This window comes from Pteropus medius, unplaced genomic scaffold (genome assembly GCF_902729225.1).
Source record: "Pteropus medius unplaced genomic scaffold, Ma_sr-lr_union100, whole genome shotgun sequence".
NCBI classification, from domain to species: domain Eukaryota; kingdom Metazoa; phylum Chordata; class Mammalia; order Chiroptera; family Pteropodidae; genus Pteropus; species Pteropus medius.
In genome coordinates this window covers 45,308,895-45,326,150 of record NW_024344378.1, presented here as the reverse complement: position 1 = coordinate 45,326,150, position 17,256 = coordinate 45,308,895, and the positions used below count along the sequence as shown (strand labels likewise).

General features: G+C 50.5%; 1 protein-coding gene and 1 pseudogene across 1 annotated transcript in view; one reads left to right on the top strand and one right to left on the bottom strand.

The window, feature by feature from the left end:
• The first annotated feature begins 10,758 nt into the window (after positions 1–10,758).
• LOC120610080 (uncharacterized) lies at positions 10,759–10,876 on the top strand (annotated as a pseudogene).
• A 5,791-nt stretch (positions 10,877–16,667) lies between these two features.
• Positions 16,668–17,256, bottom strand: part of UNC5B (unc-5 netrin receptor B) — a 79,613-nt gene continuing 79,024 nt past the window's right edge. Inside the window, exon 11 of the mRNA XM_039870914.1 lies at positions 16,668–16,833. Coding sequence (XP_039726848.1) covers positions 16,668–16,833 — 166 coding nt within the window. The remainder of the gene's footprint in view (positions 16,834–17,256) is intronic.

Sequence of the window (17,256 nt, the reverse complement as noted above, 5' to 3'; positions counted from 1 at the left end):
TTCATTACAAGCTCCTTCCAATCATGTCACAGTTTATGCTAATGAGGTGACTCTAGGTGGGGCCCTTGATACCCTATGGATGGGGGCTGTTCTTGCCTGAGGGACCAACCCTGGGATGAGAAGGCTGGAACTTTCAGCACCACACCCACCTCTGCGGAGGGGAGAGGGGCTGGGGAGTGATCTAACCACCTGTGGCCAATTAGTTCATCAGGCCTGCATAATGAAACCGCCATAAAAACTCCTAAATGATGAGTTTCAGAGAACTTCTGTGTTGGCAAACACACCCACTTGCTGGGAGGGTGGTGGCATACCCCAACTCCAAGTGGACAGAAAATCCTTTGCTCTGGACCTTCTATCCTGTTCATTGGTATCCTTTATAATAAATCAATGGTAATAAGTGTTTGTCTGAGTTCTGTAAGCCATTCTAGCAAATTATTGAAACTGAAGATGGGTAGGGGTTGTGGGAACCACTGACTATAGTCAAGTCGGATAGAAGTTTGAGAATCCTGAGCACTGTACCCCGTATTTGAGACTGGTGTCTGAAGTGGAGGCAATCTTGTGCTACTGAGCCCTTCATCCTGTGGGGTCTGATGTTAGCTCCAGGTAGATAGTGTCAGAATTGAATTGAATTTTTGGGTACCCAGGGTGTCTGGAGAGTTGGAGAGTTGGTCGTTGGTGTGGGAAAAACCCATGTATTTGATGATGCGGTGCTGAGAATGAAAACACTGCAAAAACCTAAAGGTGCCAAGGGCTGGGGTCTTGTTTTAGAGGAATCTGTGCCCTCTCAAAGAAAGACAGGCCAGTGAGTGCAGAGGACATATGAAGCCCTGCAGTCACTGTGCACAGTGCAATGGGAGCATCAGGTGGGCAGATAACAGGAGTCAGCAAGGACTGCGCACCTTCCCACCCTCACTTTGGCCCCACATCCTTATTAGCCCTGTTTAACAGGATAAAAGTCCAGGGCTTGTAACATTAAGTAGCTAGCCCCAGGTCACATGATAGTAGAGCCTACCAGGTATGTATTTACCTACCAGGTATGACTCATGCTGTCATAATTTTCTGTTCTGACACATGGCCTGGAGGTGGGTGGGGAGTAGGATGGAGGGGGAAGAGCTTCTTCTCAGGAGGGGTGACCTTGGAGCCAAATCTTGATGCATGTGGCCCATTGAGAAGAGTAGGAAAGACGCTTGAGGGCCGAAGCAGAGGCAGAGGTTACAGCAGTGATATGTCCTTGGTGAGGCTGTGAGAAAGGCTGGTCCCAGCTTAGGATGGTCCCTGAGAGCCAGAATGGACATCACCCTGCAGGCGACGGGGCTCCACAAGGGTTTTCAAACTAGAAGAACAGGCCTCACAGGGGTTTTAGAGAGATGACCGTGGTGACCACAGGCAAGGCAGTGGACTAGAGGCTGGGGTCACTTGGCTGCAGGATTGTACTTATTTTTCCAGCCTCAGCAAACAGACACACATTGGCAAAGGCTTCATTTTCCATCTTACTTCTTTTAGACTTTAAACCATCCTGGATCACAGCCCAGCCTCCCTAACCTGGTCAATGCAGTTTGCAACGCCCCAGCCCAGAACACCTGCACCTTACCTAGGAACTGGGGAAGAGGTTGGGCAGGAGGAGGGAGATGTGAAGGCTCCAGGATGCTATTTTGGAAGATTTGGGGCCACCATGTGGTTGCTGGGGGGAAGGCAGAAGACTCGTCTTGAATCTACACTTGCTCAGCAAGCTTGCTGTTTCCTGTTCTGTGACATACAGATCATACAACCAGCCATATTTCCCCCAAGATGCTCCTATTCACACTTCATATATAGCCGAGAAAATGGTCACTGTCCACAGTGAAATGACAAGAACCCAAAGGGGAAGCTTGGAGCTGGGGATTGTGGCAGGGACTGAAGACCTTCCCTAAATGCTGTCCCTGACAGGAAGGAGGGAGGACCCTCTTGCTGCAGGCAGGTCTGAAAATGCACCAATGCCCTCATCCTGGGTCCCTGTCAGGTTCCTACTGGAGCGAAACAGATCTCCAAAGTTCAGGGAGGTCGGGCAAAGTTTAAAGGTGGAGTAGGACCCACACTCAGGCTGAACTTGGCCTTCCGTGGCTGGGCAGATGTTTTCGGGAGACCCAGAACTTGGTTTAGAGACTATGGTCGCAGTTGACAATTCCGGCATTCACATCCTGCCCTCAGCCCACTGCAGGTAAGGACAGCAGAAGTGCTCCCAGTAAGGAAGCAAGAAGCTTCTTGACTGCTGGGGTCTCCTCCCAGTTAGCTAGTCAGACCAAGGACCTGGAGTTCTGTGACCGTAGATAACATGTCCTTGCAGCTGCCAACCCAGGGCTCAACCATGGCATCGTGCCTTCGGAGGCTGTGCTCTGGGTAGTGCAGACAGGGTACCCCCGCCCCTCACTCCAGGCTCTCATCTCATAACCAGCACCCCTGAACCCTGGCCTGGTCATAGAAGTCTCCAACCATGTATGTAGATTCTGGGGCCCTCCCGAGTTGTCAGAAAGCACCCCCAGCATAGGAAAGGAAGGGGCTTGACATCTTCTGTGTGAATCTTGGCTTTAGACTTGTGAGCTGAGGGATAATGGTGAAATTACTAAACCTCTCTGAAACCCAGGGTCTGTGTGGGGCCATTGGGAGGATTAAATGAGGCCACAGATGCCAGGCCCTCACTGCACAATTCCTTCACTTCCACAGAAGAGCTTCTTACTTCAAATGTGGTAGAGAGTTTATTTTGGAGAGGTCCTTGGGCCTTTTAGCCTTCGTTACATTTGAAATAAAAATCCTCTAATATTAAAAGCATTTTCATGAACATTCTCTCATTTTATCCCCATAACCCAGTGAAATGGAACTGTTATCCCATTTTACAGATGAGGAAATTGAGGCCAAAGAGATGCAGTGGCTTCCCAGGGCATACAGCTATCTGGTGAGGGCAGTGGATCCAGAACTGTTCCTGTCCAGCCCCCAGATCATAATCCCATCTTTTTGCTGCTTCAGTGCTTTGTCACTTGACTGCTTTTCTTCATGCAAAGTCCTGAGTGGTATTCAGTCATTTTAATCTTTATCTTTGGAAATGCATGCATATGTGAATGAGTGAGACAGTTTCAGGACCCCTGCTGAGAGAATCAGAAGCACCAAGAGCCACCCTCCAGTGCTCCAAGGCTAGGGGGCTTTCTCTAAATAGAAAAGGAGCCAGCCAACTTGGAGGTTTAGCTGTTTGCTAGGGCTGGATCTCCGAAGGGGCTTGGGATGGTCTCCATCATGAAGACAGAAAGGTGTGGGAGGAAACAGGTTGCTAATGCATCTGCTGGGCTGCTTCCCTGCCAGCGTGGGCTCATCTTCTCCTCCAAGATCTAGACAAATGGCAGCAGCGGTGTATAGCTTGGGGATAAAATGAGGTGGGTAACTTTGGGCACACTCAGCTTCCCAGGGAATGTTCAAGGCTCTGGGAGATCAGAGAAGGAGCACAAGAGTGGGGGTCAGAAGCCCTGGGGTCTTATTCTGGCCCTGCCTCTGACTAGCTGAGTGACCTTGAGCAAGTCTCTTCCCTGCAAGAGCACTTCAGTGAAGCAATACAAATATCTCCCTTGATGGATTATCAGGAAAGAGGGAGATGGGGTCAAGAAGGGGGAGGTAGAGAGGAGACAGAAATACAGGTGTTTTTATAAGATTGACTTGAGAGTGGACCAATTCCAGGACCACGATGGGTGTGGGGGTGGGGGTAGGTGGGTGGTGGTGGTGGGAATGTGGGTGGGAGGGCTAGTGTGGGCAGGTCCGGTAGGACTTTCAGGGTTCCTGTCTCCTGTCCTGATGTTGTGGGCAGGCCATGTAAGCCTTTTTTGATAAGTGCCTATGAGGTGGCCACACTTTTCTGCCTTTACGGTCCCCTGCTTTGTATCTGGGGTGGAGATGAGTGTGGAGCATTGCAGCTGAACAGAGTTGATGACAATCACCACCTGTTTGCAAGCATTGTCAGAGAATGTCAGGGAAAGTATTCGTAGGTGGTAAAGTGGTGCACACCTATTGTACATGCTTGTTCTGGGGTGCACGTACAGAAAAAAAAAGAAGGTTGGGAGAAAAAGGAGGGGGGGAGAATAAGAAGTAGAAGGAGAAGGAGAAGAAGGATGGGTGGGGAAGAGGAAGAACGGAAGGGAGGAGGGAGGAAGGGAGGAAGACAGGAGAAGGAAGGAAGAAAAAACGCAAGACATCCAAAGCACTCTCCGCTGGGTTGGTACTTTACATCTCTCAGCCCTTTGAGAAAAGCATCCTGTTTGTCCATGGCTTAGAAATGCCCTGAAATGTTCTGAGAACTGAACAGAAGCCATCTAGCTGTTATAAAGGGACTTGCTGCTGGCCCCAGGGAGCTGAGATGTGATGTCAAGGACTGGCCCCAGGAGGCCTCCTGGCTTGATGGACAGAACTGGAGCCAGATAGACCTGGGGCTTGGATGTTGTTTCTGTATCCCTGGGAAGTTAAGCTTCAGTTTCCTCGTCTGATAATACCAACCTAACAGCCTTCTATGAGGCACAGAATAGGTAACCAATAAGTAGTACTGATTGCTGTCAGGAAGGTGAGCATTTTCTGAGTTCCTGCTCTGGCTGCACCCCACAGGGACCATTTACTTGAGTCCAACATGCAACCTCATGAGGTAGAAACTCTGGTTAGCCTTATTTTGCATATGAGGAATCTGGGGTATGGAGAGGTTAGTGTCTTGCTCAGAGTCACCCCTGTAATAAGTGCCAGAACCAAGATTCAAATTGATGACTTTCTGCCTCCAGAGCCCAGTCAGGGGCTCTATCAAAGGTGGTTGAAAGTTGGGGTTACACAGGTTCCTTATCTCACGCAAAGTCTGGTGACTTGTAGGTGATTTAGCAATAAAAAGAGCCTGAATATTCCGGCAAGTCAGCCTCCAGGGTGATGCTGAGGCCTACAGGCATGGGTTTTGTGGGCCAATGTTGCCATCTTGTGGCTCTGCCCTGTCATTGCCGTGCTCGCAAGCTGGGCGGGCTCAGTGAGCTGCATTTTCTGTTTTCCAGGGTTTACTGAGCCCCAAGCGGGGCACATGGATCCTGGGAGATAAGGAGCCATCCATAGTTTTCTGCTCCCACATCACAAATTCCAGCCCCAACTCTGACTCTAACCACCTCTCCCTGCTGTGTTCAACTGCTCCTTCTAGGACAGTTTGCACCTCCTGGGACTCCAGTCCTTGATCCCTTTACATCTCCTCCATGCATCAGGCATCTTTCCTTCCACCCTGAATGTACATGCATGGTCCATTATTTCAGTAACTTCTTAGCAGTACTCTAAATTCCCACGTCCCTCTCCCCCTAGTGGCACTGCTGGGTAACCCCGGGGGGAAAAACATACACCTGAGGGATTGAGCCTCACAGAAGAGTCCCCAGCAGGCTGGTGTTTCCCCTCTGAGTTCATGGTTACCAACCTGAGATGGGCCTCCAGGATTCCAGCAGTCCCATGACATCTTAGCTCCTGCTCTCCGTGAGAACTGTTGCCACCTTCCTCTTCCACTCATCTCAACCCCCTGAACATACCCCATCCCAAGATGGCCTTGCCTCCTGCCTCCTCCTTGACAGAAAAAACAGAAACCACTGCAGAAGAACGTCCTCATTTTCCAGGACCAAACCTGGCCCCATCGGCTCCTGTTTTTCTCTCCCTCCGCCCCCGCGACCCCCAGTTATGACTGTCTTCCTCTACCACCATTAGACTTGTGAAGTCTTGTTTCATATAAGTGGGATCGTGTCAAGCTGAGACCGAACCTGGCTTACCATCAACACTAGCTCTGCAAAGTATGGCGTGCTGGGCTCACCTCTCTTTGCATGAGGCCTGTACGCTGCCCAGCCAAGAGTGAGTGATTGCTAAGTGACTGAACGCGTGAACCACCGGGAGCTGATTTACTTGGGAAGACCTAAGATGTTGAGGAGATGGAATGGACAAATTGATGTGAGGTACGGTGGAGAGAGATAGAAGGAGCAAGGATGATAACTCTAGAGTCCCAGGTTGCTCATTTGGATGGATGATGGGGCCTCTACTGGGACAGAAAATGCTAGCAAAGACCAGGTTTGGGGGCAGATCATAAGTTCTGATCTGGAATGTTGAGTTTAAGGTACCTTCGAGACACCAGGGGGCAGTGTCAGGTAGGGAGGCTGGCGCTGGAGGCCTAAGATGGGGTGTTGTCTGTTCTGGGTGGTAGTTGAAATTGTGGGTATGGATGAGATAAACCAAGGGAAGGGGAAGAAGGAGGAAGAAGGTGTCCAGGACTGTGCCCTACAGAACTCTAAGGTTTAAAGATTGAGTTGAAGGGAGAGCCTGTAAAAGGAATAGGGAAATGGGCAGAGAAGGACAACCAGGAGAATGAGGGGTCTGAGAAACCAAGGGCAATGTGGCTTTGTAGGTGGAGGGTGGGCGAAGCAAGACATGAATCAGAGAGCCCTTTAGCTCTGCTTACATTCCCCGCCAGCACTGGTTCCACTTCCCTAGACAGGGAGGAGCCTTGTGGTTTCAAAGCTGCTTATGAATGGGCCAGAACTTCTTTACAGACAGGCCTGGGAGTAGACCACCTGTCAAGCCTAGAAACTAAGATGAGCTCATATTTGAGTCCAGGTGTCCAAGAACTCTGGGGCCCCATCACAGTTGACTACAGCCTCCATCTCCACAAGGGGTTCCATGGGGAGGGTCCCTGGTCTCTGTTCCAAACCCGGTGGACAAGATGTTAATTGTCCTTGGGTCTGTGTTTCTCCCTCTGTAAAGCCAGGAAGAGAGTCCCTGTCCTGCCCACCTCCAGTGCAGTAGCAGTGGGGTCGATTCTGGAGATCAAGGAGTGGATTGGTGTGAAGGTATTTCAAGAAGGCTACAGGGTGTATTAATGCCAAGGGTGGTACAGGTTGGGTAGGTGGGGCTGCAGCTGGGCTATGTTCCCTACTGTGTGGGCCTGTAACGAGAGTCCTGGACCAAGAGTCACAAGAGGAAGGGCTCTACCCATGTGGTTCACTGGGCTCCTAGCTACGTGAGAAGGGAAGACATAAGGCATCACTGACATAATGCACTTGAAAGTGCTTTGTGATCTCAGGTGTCTGCAGATACAAAGAGCTATTCCTTCTCATCTTCATTTAATGTGGCAAGCTTAGGCTGTATAAATAGAAGTATAGAGCTCAGAATAAGGGAGGTGATAGTAATAGTCTGGTGGCACACCTGCATCTGCTATTAATGCCAATGATGACAAAATGGGAAAGGACTAATACTTATCACTTTCTTAATATTTACGCTTATTAGCTAATTTAATTCTTACAGTAAACCTATGCAGAAAGGCTCGTGATTCCCATTTTGTTGTTTGAATATCTGAGATCTCAGGGGTTTAAGCAATTTGCTCGAGGTCACACAGGTCAGGCAGACCCCAAAGCTTGTCTCCTTAAACCTGCAGCTGAGCTGGCATTATGGCTAAGACAGGTTCTATTTGGCATCCTCAGTGCCAAACTCTGTGCTTGGCACCTACCAGATGTGGGTGTCTTTATGCCTCTCACTCCCTGTGATGTGAGTGCCATCATTATTCCCCTGTGGGAGCTGAAGAAGCAGAGGCAGGTCACTAGGAACCCAAGGGAGCACAGAAGAGTATGTTGACGCTGTGGACCTGGGAGCATGTAGCTGGAAGAGATATGGCTCCAGGGTGGACCACAAAAGCTGCTTTCAAATATTTAAAATATTGTCAGGGAGTGCAAGTCTTATTCCTATTGATTCTGAGGATAAAATCAGTCCCTACAGTAAAAATAAGTAAACACTCAATAAATGCCAGCTATTATCACTAATTGTAGTGAGTTCCCCATCTCTAGAAATATTCAAACAAAAATTGGACAAGCCTATGTCTGGGCCATTGTGGAGGGAATTTTGGCATCAAGTGAGGATGGATTAGATGATGGCCAAGGACATCCACCTTTGCCATCTCAGGGGCAGCCTCTGCCTAGTGTAGCCTTCTTGAGTAATCACGGTACTTACTGGAATAATCACGGTATTTACTGTCCCTGGACACCTGGTAGTAGGGGAGTCACTGGGACCCTAGGGCCAGTCCCTGCTCTGGGTTCATCAGGCAGAGGAGAGGCCCCTGGGAAGAGGACCAACCAAAGTCACCATCACATCGAGGGATGTGGGAGGAGAGCTAGGGCAGATGCCATTGTCCCTCTGATGCAACCTGGGGAAAGATGTGCCCAGGCAGTCTGTAGAGAGGGCCGGGGTCTCAGGACCCTGTCCCAGCCAGTGAACCCCTGAACCAGAGCAGCTCAGAGCCTGACCCGCCCCTGCTTCAAAACCTTCTGCAGCTCCCCACAGCCCAGCACGTCACAAACTGAGTGGGTCTTGTTTGGCCTACAAGAGAAAATTTGAGCCAACAATGACAAATAGAATGATTTCATATATCAATCCTAATCCTGATTTCTGTTTTTTCAAAGCAGGAGGATGGAGCAGTCCTGGGCACACATTCCTGCTTGGCAACCACGAGACTGAGCCCCTAGTGCGGGCCATCCCCTTCCGGGGGGCTGTGTGGTCTCCAGTTGGCCAGTCTCCACTTCTTCTTATCACTCCCTATTGTACTGAGGTCAAATATTTACCCTCCTGTTTCACTCAAGTAGAGACCCAGGCTGCTACCAAAAGTGGGAAGTGAGCGATACACTGAGATGGTCTTTATGTTTCAAGAAGCAGCCAAGAGGGCACATTTCTTTGTGAAGTGTTGATGTGGCTGTTTCTCTCATTCACATGATCGAGCAGGCTGGATCCCAGAGACATTTATTTCTGACCCCTGCCTACAGACAAAGCCCTGAGGCCTGGCACTGAGGGACTAATGTGAGCCAGCCCCAACGAGGAGCAGATCTGTGGGAACCTAGGGTGGGTGACCTTATAAAGAGCCACAGCCCCGTGGTAGTTGGGTCAGCATGGCTCCTCTGTCCTTCCCAGCACCCTAGCCTGATCCTACACTGTCTCCAGCTCTGCCAGCCCACTCTCTCCACTGTGGGCTTTCATGGAGACATGCTGTTCTTGCCACCTGGGGGGCCCTTGGACCCACTTGCCTAAATATCACCACCTTTCCAGGAAGGCCAGCTGAAATGACCTTCCCCCTTCTTCTTGCTCCCTCATGCACTGTTGGTACCAATCTCAGGCTGACCGCTCCTTGGTCCTGTTGTACCAGCTTTAGAAATTCACTTCTTATTCTGCTATGAGCTGTTTGTGGGCTGCCCAGGCCTGATTCAGCAAGCCCACTGCCCCTGGGCTGTGTCTGTCTATAAATTAGATTAATAAATACAGACCGAATTTCCAGATATCCTAGACCCTCTCCTTGAGACAAGCTTCTTAAGCTGAGGAACTGGGATGGGCAGATTCAAATCACCCACAGTGAGGCCTGGGCCAGGCCAGCCCCTCATGGCTGCTGGAATAGCACTGACTCACTGGTGCCCCTTGCCCAGTCTCCCCCATATCCCAGGTTAGGGTCACTGAGAGGACACTAATTTATACTACCCTCACCATACACACATCCAAATAGGACCCTCAGACCATTTTGCTTCTCTGGCAGAGAGCAGCCTTCATATCTGGCCCATCACCTGCTCCAAGGACATCAGCATTCTTCTCTTAATAAGAAATTTCAGAGAAGAAAGTTGCTGCAAACTTTTGCTTTAAAGTCTCACCCATGAAATGTATAATTGAGAAACTACATCTCAGAGACACCAACCTAAAGACACGCTGTTCTAAAATAGTGTCTCTTCCAGAAAACCTTTCTGGACCCCCAGGCTTAGCTCCCCTGAGCTTCCATGGGCTCCCTACCCATTTGTTTCTCTGTCACCTCACTTAGGCTCTGAGGGCAGTGTGTACCCTTCCCTAGTACCTCGCAGTGACTGACGCAACGGACCCCCATTCTCTGCCCCGCCAGTTTCCGTTTGGAAAAATCAGGACCTGGACGTTCCCAGTTTCGACGTCTTCCTGCCCCTGGAATGTTGTATCCAGGGCAGGGATTATGGTAGAAATAGCATCCCATTGAGAATGGTCGCTTGATTCTCCAGGGCCTAGTTCGAAGACTTGGTGTGAGACGCCTGTGCAGGTGCAAGAAGTGACAGTGGGTTTGATAGCAGCTTTCCCACAAAGTGATAAGGGAGGAGGTCAGGAGGGAGGAAAATGTCCCACTGTTTAGGGTGGGGAGTGGTTGGCTGAGTCCGTGAAGAGAGGGGAGCAGAGGGAGGCATGGAGAGTAGGCAGCCGCAGCCCTCCAGAGGCCTGTACGGCGCACTCCAAGGACTTTAGTTAAAGCCGAGTTTGGAGTTCCAAGATGGATGGGTTGAGCCTTAGCAACCAAAATGAGACCGTCTTAATAACAATCAAGTGAATAGTTAGGGACCTCCATGGAGACATCATTAAGGGAGCCTGCTATCCAGTGGGAAAGCCAGTGTCAGTGTGGACAAAACGAAGTTCTGAGTGGTTATTGGAAAAATAAAACTACTTCATGGTTGCACCTCAAGGGGTTGAGAGTCTTGGATCAAAACATTATATTTAAATATTTACATGTGCAAATATATTTGTATCTGCATAGATCTTCCTGAGAAGATATATAATAAGTATAACACTTTTCTCTATGGGGAAGGACTGGGGCAGGGGAAGGAGGGAGCAAGGGAGGGAGGGGGATCTACTTTTCACCTATTCTTCTGTATCTTTTGAATTTCTTTACACCATAGACATGTATTATATTTTCAAATAAAATGGGCAAAAGTTGTCTACAGCCACGCCACTCTGACAAGCCTGATCCCGTCTGATCTCGGGAGCTAAGCAGGGTCGGGCCTGGTTAGTACTTGGATGGGAGACCACCTAGGAAGACTAGGTGCTACAGGCATAAAGAATAAAAAATAAGGGATTGTAAGCTGACAAGATCCTTGCAATCTGTGAGGTCAAAGTTGCCTCACCTAAAAAATTTTAAAAATAATTAATTAATTAATTTAACAAATGGGCAAAAGTTTTTTTAAATTTTGTTAAACAGAATTGAATGAGGCCTTCCTGCATCTGACTTCAAACTAGGATCGGAATGGATTTTCTCTTCTTATGGCCCCTAGTGGAGGAGGGGGCAGCTGGTTGCCACCTCACTTAGAAACCTTTCATGGACAACAACAGCTGGTGGCCTGAGTTTGCTGGCTGTGCCAGGCTGGCTGACTAACTGGCTGGACACATGTGCCAGCTTTGTCAACTCACTGAACAGCCACTTGGTCACAGTATCAAATAAGCCCATCTTCTGCCCTCAACTGATTTTTCTTCCTCTGTTCCTGGGACTGTGACAGAGGAGGGCCCAAGGTGTAGGGCTGTCACACCCCTGACTACAACCAGGATCCGCCAAATTACAGAACAACACCAACCAGAGGGTCCACTTCATGAATGGGGAAACTGAGGCTGAGGGAGGGACAGTGACCTGAACAGAATCAATACTAGAACCCAGGTCCCCTGCTTCCTAGGCCAGAACTCTTTGCACCCCATCAAGGGGCAGGAGATGAGGGATCCTCCTGCTTAGGTGGCAGGCAGAGAGTGAGGGGGTTTAAATGGGTAACTTTGACTTCCGGGAGGACCCTAGACAACTGCCTGCCTGTGGGGGCTACTCATATAAATAAATGCCCCTGCCTGGACTTTGCTCTCTGGGCTGTTGCTCCCACCTCAGGCTACATCCCCGATGCTGGCCTTCACACACACACATACGGTTGTCCCTTCCCTCTTCTCTCTTATGAATCTCACTCATCTCTGCCAGGAAAGCCTCACTGACTGCTCACTGGGATGTGATGGCTCCAGGTACTCTGGGTCCTCAGGGAATGATGACAATTTGAGTTGATGAGACCGTGTATGTGCACGTGTGTTTGCTGCCCTGCCTCCCCTACTAGGCCATAAGCTTAGAGGACTTAGCCCACAGGTGCTCCCTACCCTCAAGAGAACAGCGAGGTGACACCTGGTGCACACCCCAGAACCACAATCCCAGAAAGTCAGAGCTAGCAGGGCCCACAGGTACCACATATTCAGGGCATGTACAGGTTAAAAGAGGGTTCCATGGCCAAATACATCAGGGACACCTGTATTAATGAGACCAGCTTCTTCATATGGGACTTCTCAGAGCCTTTTATGTGCTGACGAATACGTGACTCTCCACGGCAGGGCCAGAGTGTGCTCTCAGCACAAACTGAAGAGACTCCAGAATCCACTCTTGGAGTGGGCAATGCATGCTGGGAAATGCTGAGACCAGATCCAGCTCTCAGAGACCTGAGGTCCGCAGGACAGAGGGGACCAGGTGAGACAGGGCCACTGCCAGTTGTCTGGTTCCTTTATGCACATTACAAAAAAAAAAAAGCCCCTCTCAAGACACTTCCATCAGTGGGAAAATTAACACCAATGTTTTTATTAGAACGAGGTTCTTTACTGCCACCTGCTGGAAACATCTCATAGTAAATTCACAAGTTTACAGTTTGTGTGGGAATGGTATCGCCCTTCCCCGATTTAAAGTACTCTTGTCCAGTGTGTAACCTGCCCAACCATTCAAAGCAGCCCTGGGCCCAAAGTCACATGATCCCATCCTGTCCATCATTCCCCATCTGCCTGCATAAATTCTTATGTCCCAAGTGAGTGCTCTGAACTGACCTCTCAGCCTCGGCCCCAGTTGGGATACACCTTTGCGAACTTCTCATAGGCAGACAGGGACACTGGGGGCTTCATCTGTCATCCTTCCCGCACATTACTTAGTCCATGAAAGCCTCAAGTGACTGACCCTTGCACATATTCCATGAATGTTTACATCTCAAGAGTATTGACTGGGGAGTAAGGACTGGGATCCAGATCTAGCACGGGCCCGAACCTGCTGTGTGACTGTGGGAGAGTCCTTACCCCTCTCTAGGCCGGTTTCCCCTTCTGTAAAATGACGCAGTCGGGCTTGATCATTTCCAGAAGCTCAGGGTGCTCTGACAGTGACCTCACCCCGCCCCTCAAACCTGTAGAATCTTGAGAAAAGCGGAAGGTCATTCCCAATTGTTGATAGAAAGACAGTTTAGAGACAGCAGAAGACAATCTGGAGTTTTTTCTTTTTTATTAGACTAGGAAATATAATTTATTTCATAAAAATTAATTTTGATACAATAGGAATCCTAAACGTTATTTACAGGTTGTAGTTTACAGAATAAACAGAGGTGGGATTGGGGCCATTCCTGCAGCCCTTCATCCCTGGACATATAATCATGTTTACGACCCAGGCAGGGTCCAGCCCTTTGCCCCCAGGAGAGCTGTTCCCTGACCCCAAGCTCCTGACCACCTCCCCGCAGGAGGCCTGCTAAGGGGCCTGGGTCAGCTGCCTGGTTGCTGGCGGAAGGGGACCAGAGGGCCCTGGATCGTCCAGGAGATGGGGAGGGTCCTCATACCCTCAGAAGGACCCCAGACCTGGAGCTCTGGAGCCTGGGGCACTGCAAGAGAAGGCAGAGGGAGAGGCACATAGAAGATACACCAACTGACCCTGTGGACTCAGAAAGGGCAGAAAACAGGCACGCCAACCTCCGGATGTCCCAATCTGGGACTCAAGGAGAGCATACTCTCACATAGGTGGGACACATTTCCAGAGGGGCACCCTGATGTGCCCGTGGAGAAAGCACACACATACGGAGCATGCGTACACACACGCATGTACAAACACACCTCAGAGATGAGACATAAGCACCTGTGTGAGGGCCATGCAGGCCCTGCAACAGTACCACTCCTGCCGCTCTCAAGGAACACAGGCCACATAGGCTGCCTCTCAGACCTCAGTAAGAGAAATCTCAATCCCACCCTGAGGCGGGCAGCATGGGGATGTAGACACAGCATCCTCAGCAGATGGATGGAGCCAGCAAACCCTTTCCTGGCTTTTCATATAAAGCTGGACAGTTTGAACCCTCCCAGGAGGCTCCAGCCAATTGGTTCTGTGCTCCAGGCCCTGGTGCACGATTTCTCTCTGACAGATTAGAAACGGCACTCCGGTGGTTGGCCTGGCTTCATCCACCAAGAGCTCTCATTCCAGACATTGAAAAAGCAGGCTTCCAAGGGTGGGGCAGGGAGAAGGGGCAAGGCAGGCCATGGTAACTTCTACGCACTAGGGTTCCCATCCAAAGCCTAGAATGACAGCGTGTTAGAGCCCAAAGGGCCCTCAGACAGCAGCTGAGGTGGGACTTTCTAGGTATAAAAAGAAAATGAGTCCAAGAGAAGGCAGTCATATGCCTGAGGTCACACGGTTTAATGGCAAAGTGGAAGCCTGAGTGCTGGTCTTGGGACTCCATGTTGCCCGTGGGCATTTTAGAGCCTGTGATGGGAATGGCACTGGTAAAGCCCCTGGTGGCACTGGTTGGGCTATCGCAGAAGCCCCACAGCTTGGGCTAGGAGTGACCAGGGAGGCTGAGCTCCAGTGGACAGGTATGTCTGACAGGGAAGGCTTACTGCTTTTTGCCTGAGGCAGCATTCACACAGGCACTGGAGTAAGAAGCTGGGGTCCCAGTCTTGGGGGCCCAGCTCCTGATTTAAGCCTGGCCCCTTCAGCAGCCCTGGTACAAGGAATCCTCTCTGAAACCTCAAAGCAGGCCCTCATCTGTCCATGGCCAACCCATACTACAAGAGAGGATTGTGGGTAGTGAGAACCCCGGTAAGCCTGTGAGTCCATGCAAGGGAGCTGGGCTGGGGATGCTGGCTGGGACTACAGCCCTAAAACCTGCTTTCCTCCAGGAGACTTGAATATCAAAGGCTAGGATATGCCCAGGCTGGTCCCAAAGGCTGCTCACAGACCTGCTGGGGCAAGCCCTGGGGTCACTGGCCAGAGCTGTCAAGGGAGTTGGCACTTGCTTTGCCTGGGTGCCAAGGAGAGGCCTTTGATGAGGTCTCTGTGCCAGCAGCGAGAACCTGGTCTCAGCCACTGCCAGCCAGCTGGAAAGGGATGGGGATACATCCCTCCCCACTTAGGGACCCTGCTGGCCCCTCAGAATATCCAGGAATAGGCTGGTAAGGGGGTGCTAGCTCCTCAACTCCAGCAACTCTTCCTGTTCAAAGGTTACCTACCTCAAAATCTTCCAGACTACAGAGGGAGGGTGAGAAGAGGGTGGAAGAGAGGTGCCTGTGGAGATCAGAGCTAGTAAAATCACCCTCCATCCTTCCTCTGCTACTCCAGGCAGGTGGGAGGGCATGTAAAGCACAGCTTGGCCACCTACTTCCCAGCCTCCCAGGCTGCAGGGCTGCTGCTAACATGTCCTCAAAGCCACACCAAGGTCCAGAAGCTCAGGCTTCTGCTGCTAGAGAGGACTTCTCTCTCATCCACCCCTTCTATCTTATGGAAGGAGAAACTGAGTCTGGGGAAGGGTAGGTCCTGGATTTAAAGAAAATGCTAACATGCTCCAGCCCACCTGTTCTAGAAGCTGCTGGGTGGGAGGTGTCCTGGCCGGCCCTACTCTGAGGGTGAATGAGAGAGGTGTCCATGAGGGACTCTCATCCCGCACTTCCTTCTCTGTTAGGGCCCTACTTCTTGGACACAACTTCTCTCCAGGGGCCACCAGACCATGGCACTGCAAGTCTCCCTGGCGCATAGCTGGCCTGGCCTGCCCACATTTTTCATATCAAGGCCCCTTAATCTGGCTTCCCAGGGCTCATAGGAAGTGTGTGTGGGGGGTCTGCTTAGGGAGGTAGGACCCCACTCCACCCCAGAGCTCAGGGCTCCTTGGCTTTGTGGATTCAGGGTTTGTTTAAGATTTTAGAGGGAAATATGTACCATGGCTAAAACCCCATCTGACCCTATGCAACTGGGAAGACTGAGGCCTTGTAAGAATTTAGTTTAAGATGGAATCATTAGAAGCAAAGCATTCTCTGTTCAGTCTCTCCCAGATTCATTCACACGCACTTACACACACTCACTCCTGGTCAGAACCATGAGCACACCCACACTCATCCACACTCAAAAAAAAAAGAGTTTTCTGTTTTTTTGTGTTATTTTTCATTTTCTTTTCTTTTTTTTTTCTTAAAAAGGACTTATCCAAATATCTGGATAATAAATCATTTGCGTTTCCTAGGAAACTGGGGTTTTCTTTTCCCTTGTGGTTTTGGTGTTCTTCTTCTTCTTTGAGCCTTACTAGCGGTTTGAAGCTTTCTTTCTTCCCTTTTCCTTTTAGCTTTTGGACAGGAGAAAGCAGTTTGTCTGAATTGTACTTGACTCTTCAAAGAGGAAAATGATCTGAAGAGAGGGAGCTTACAGAGGAGGGAGCAATAATAGCTAAGGAAGAAAATGAAGAGCAAAACTAAAACAAACTTAACCCAGAGGTCCCGGGGCTGCGGGTGGAGGGTGGGGGTAGAAGGAGGGCCACCCCCGTGCTCCCCTAACTGCTTCTAGAGGCCTCAGCCCCACCCTGGTTTCTGCACTGAGGTCAGAGGCCAGGAGAGACAGCAGGGGGTGGAGAAGGAACACCAGATCCTCCAGACACCAGAGTACATGGATTTCCTAAGGCTGGTTGTGGTCTGAGGGTGGCGCAAGGGAGGAGGAGGAGGGGTGACTCTGCTGTGAGCTGGGGGGCATTGGAGGCTGAACCACCCCACAGGAGGCTTCCTGGGCCTCCCTGCACCTGCCTCCTGCCAGTCCCTACCAGCCCGCAGTCTGGGACAGCTCAGCAGTCCCCGTCGGTGGCCATGGCCACCAGCATCTCACTCTTGCCCATCTCCTCCAAGGCACTCGCCAGGCTGTTGAGGTCCCCGTCATCCTGCTGCAGAGCTTCCCAGAGGTCCAGGATCACACCAGTGGGGCTCGCTTTGGTGGCAAAGTAGTTCAGGTACCTGGCAGAGGGAAGAAGGACACTGGGCTACCCAAAAGCTCAGCATCCCCCAGAAGCCTGGGCATGGAGGGAACATGAGGAGGTGGGATAACTGTGGGCTCTGGGCTCTCACTATCCTGGGTCTGAATCCTAGTCTCTCTGCTTGGGGGCTGTGTGGCCCTGAGCAAGTCACAGCACCTCTCTGAGCTTTAGTCTCCTCATCTCTAAAATGGAAAAACTACCTTGCTCATCATCATTCATCACCTCATAATTATTATCACTGACAGTCACTGGCCCCAGGAGACTGTTGAAGCCTGGTACTCCATTCTCTCTTACCCCCACTGTCATTCCCTGCCTGATCTCGCACCATGCACTCCCCTGAGAAAACAAAGAAAGCCTTAAACATTTTTTTTGTAAATCCTACCCATTTCTAGTAAAATGTTTT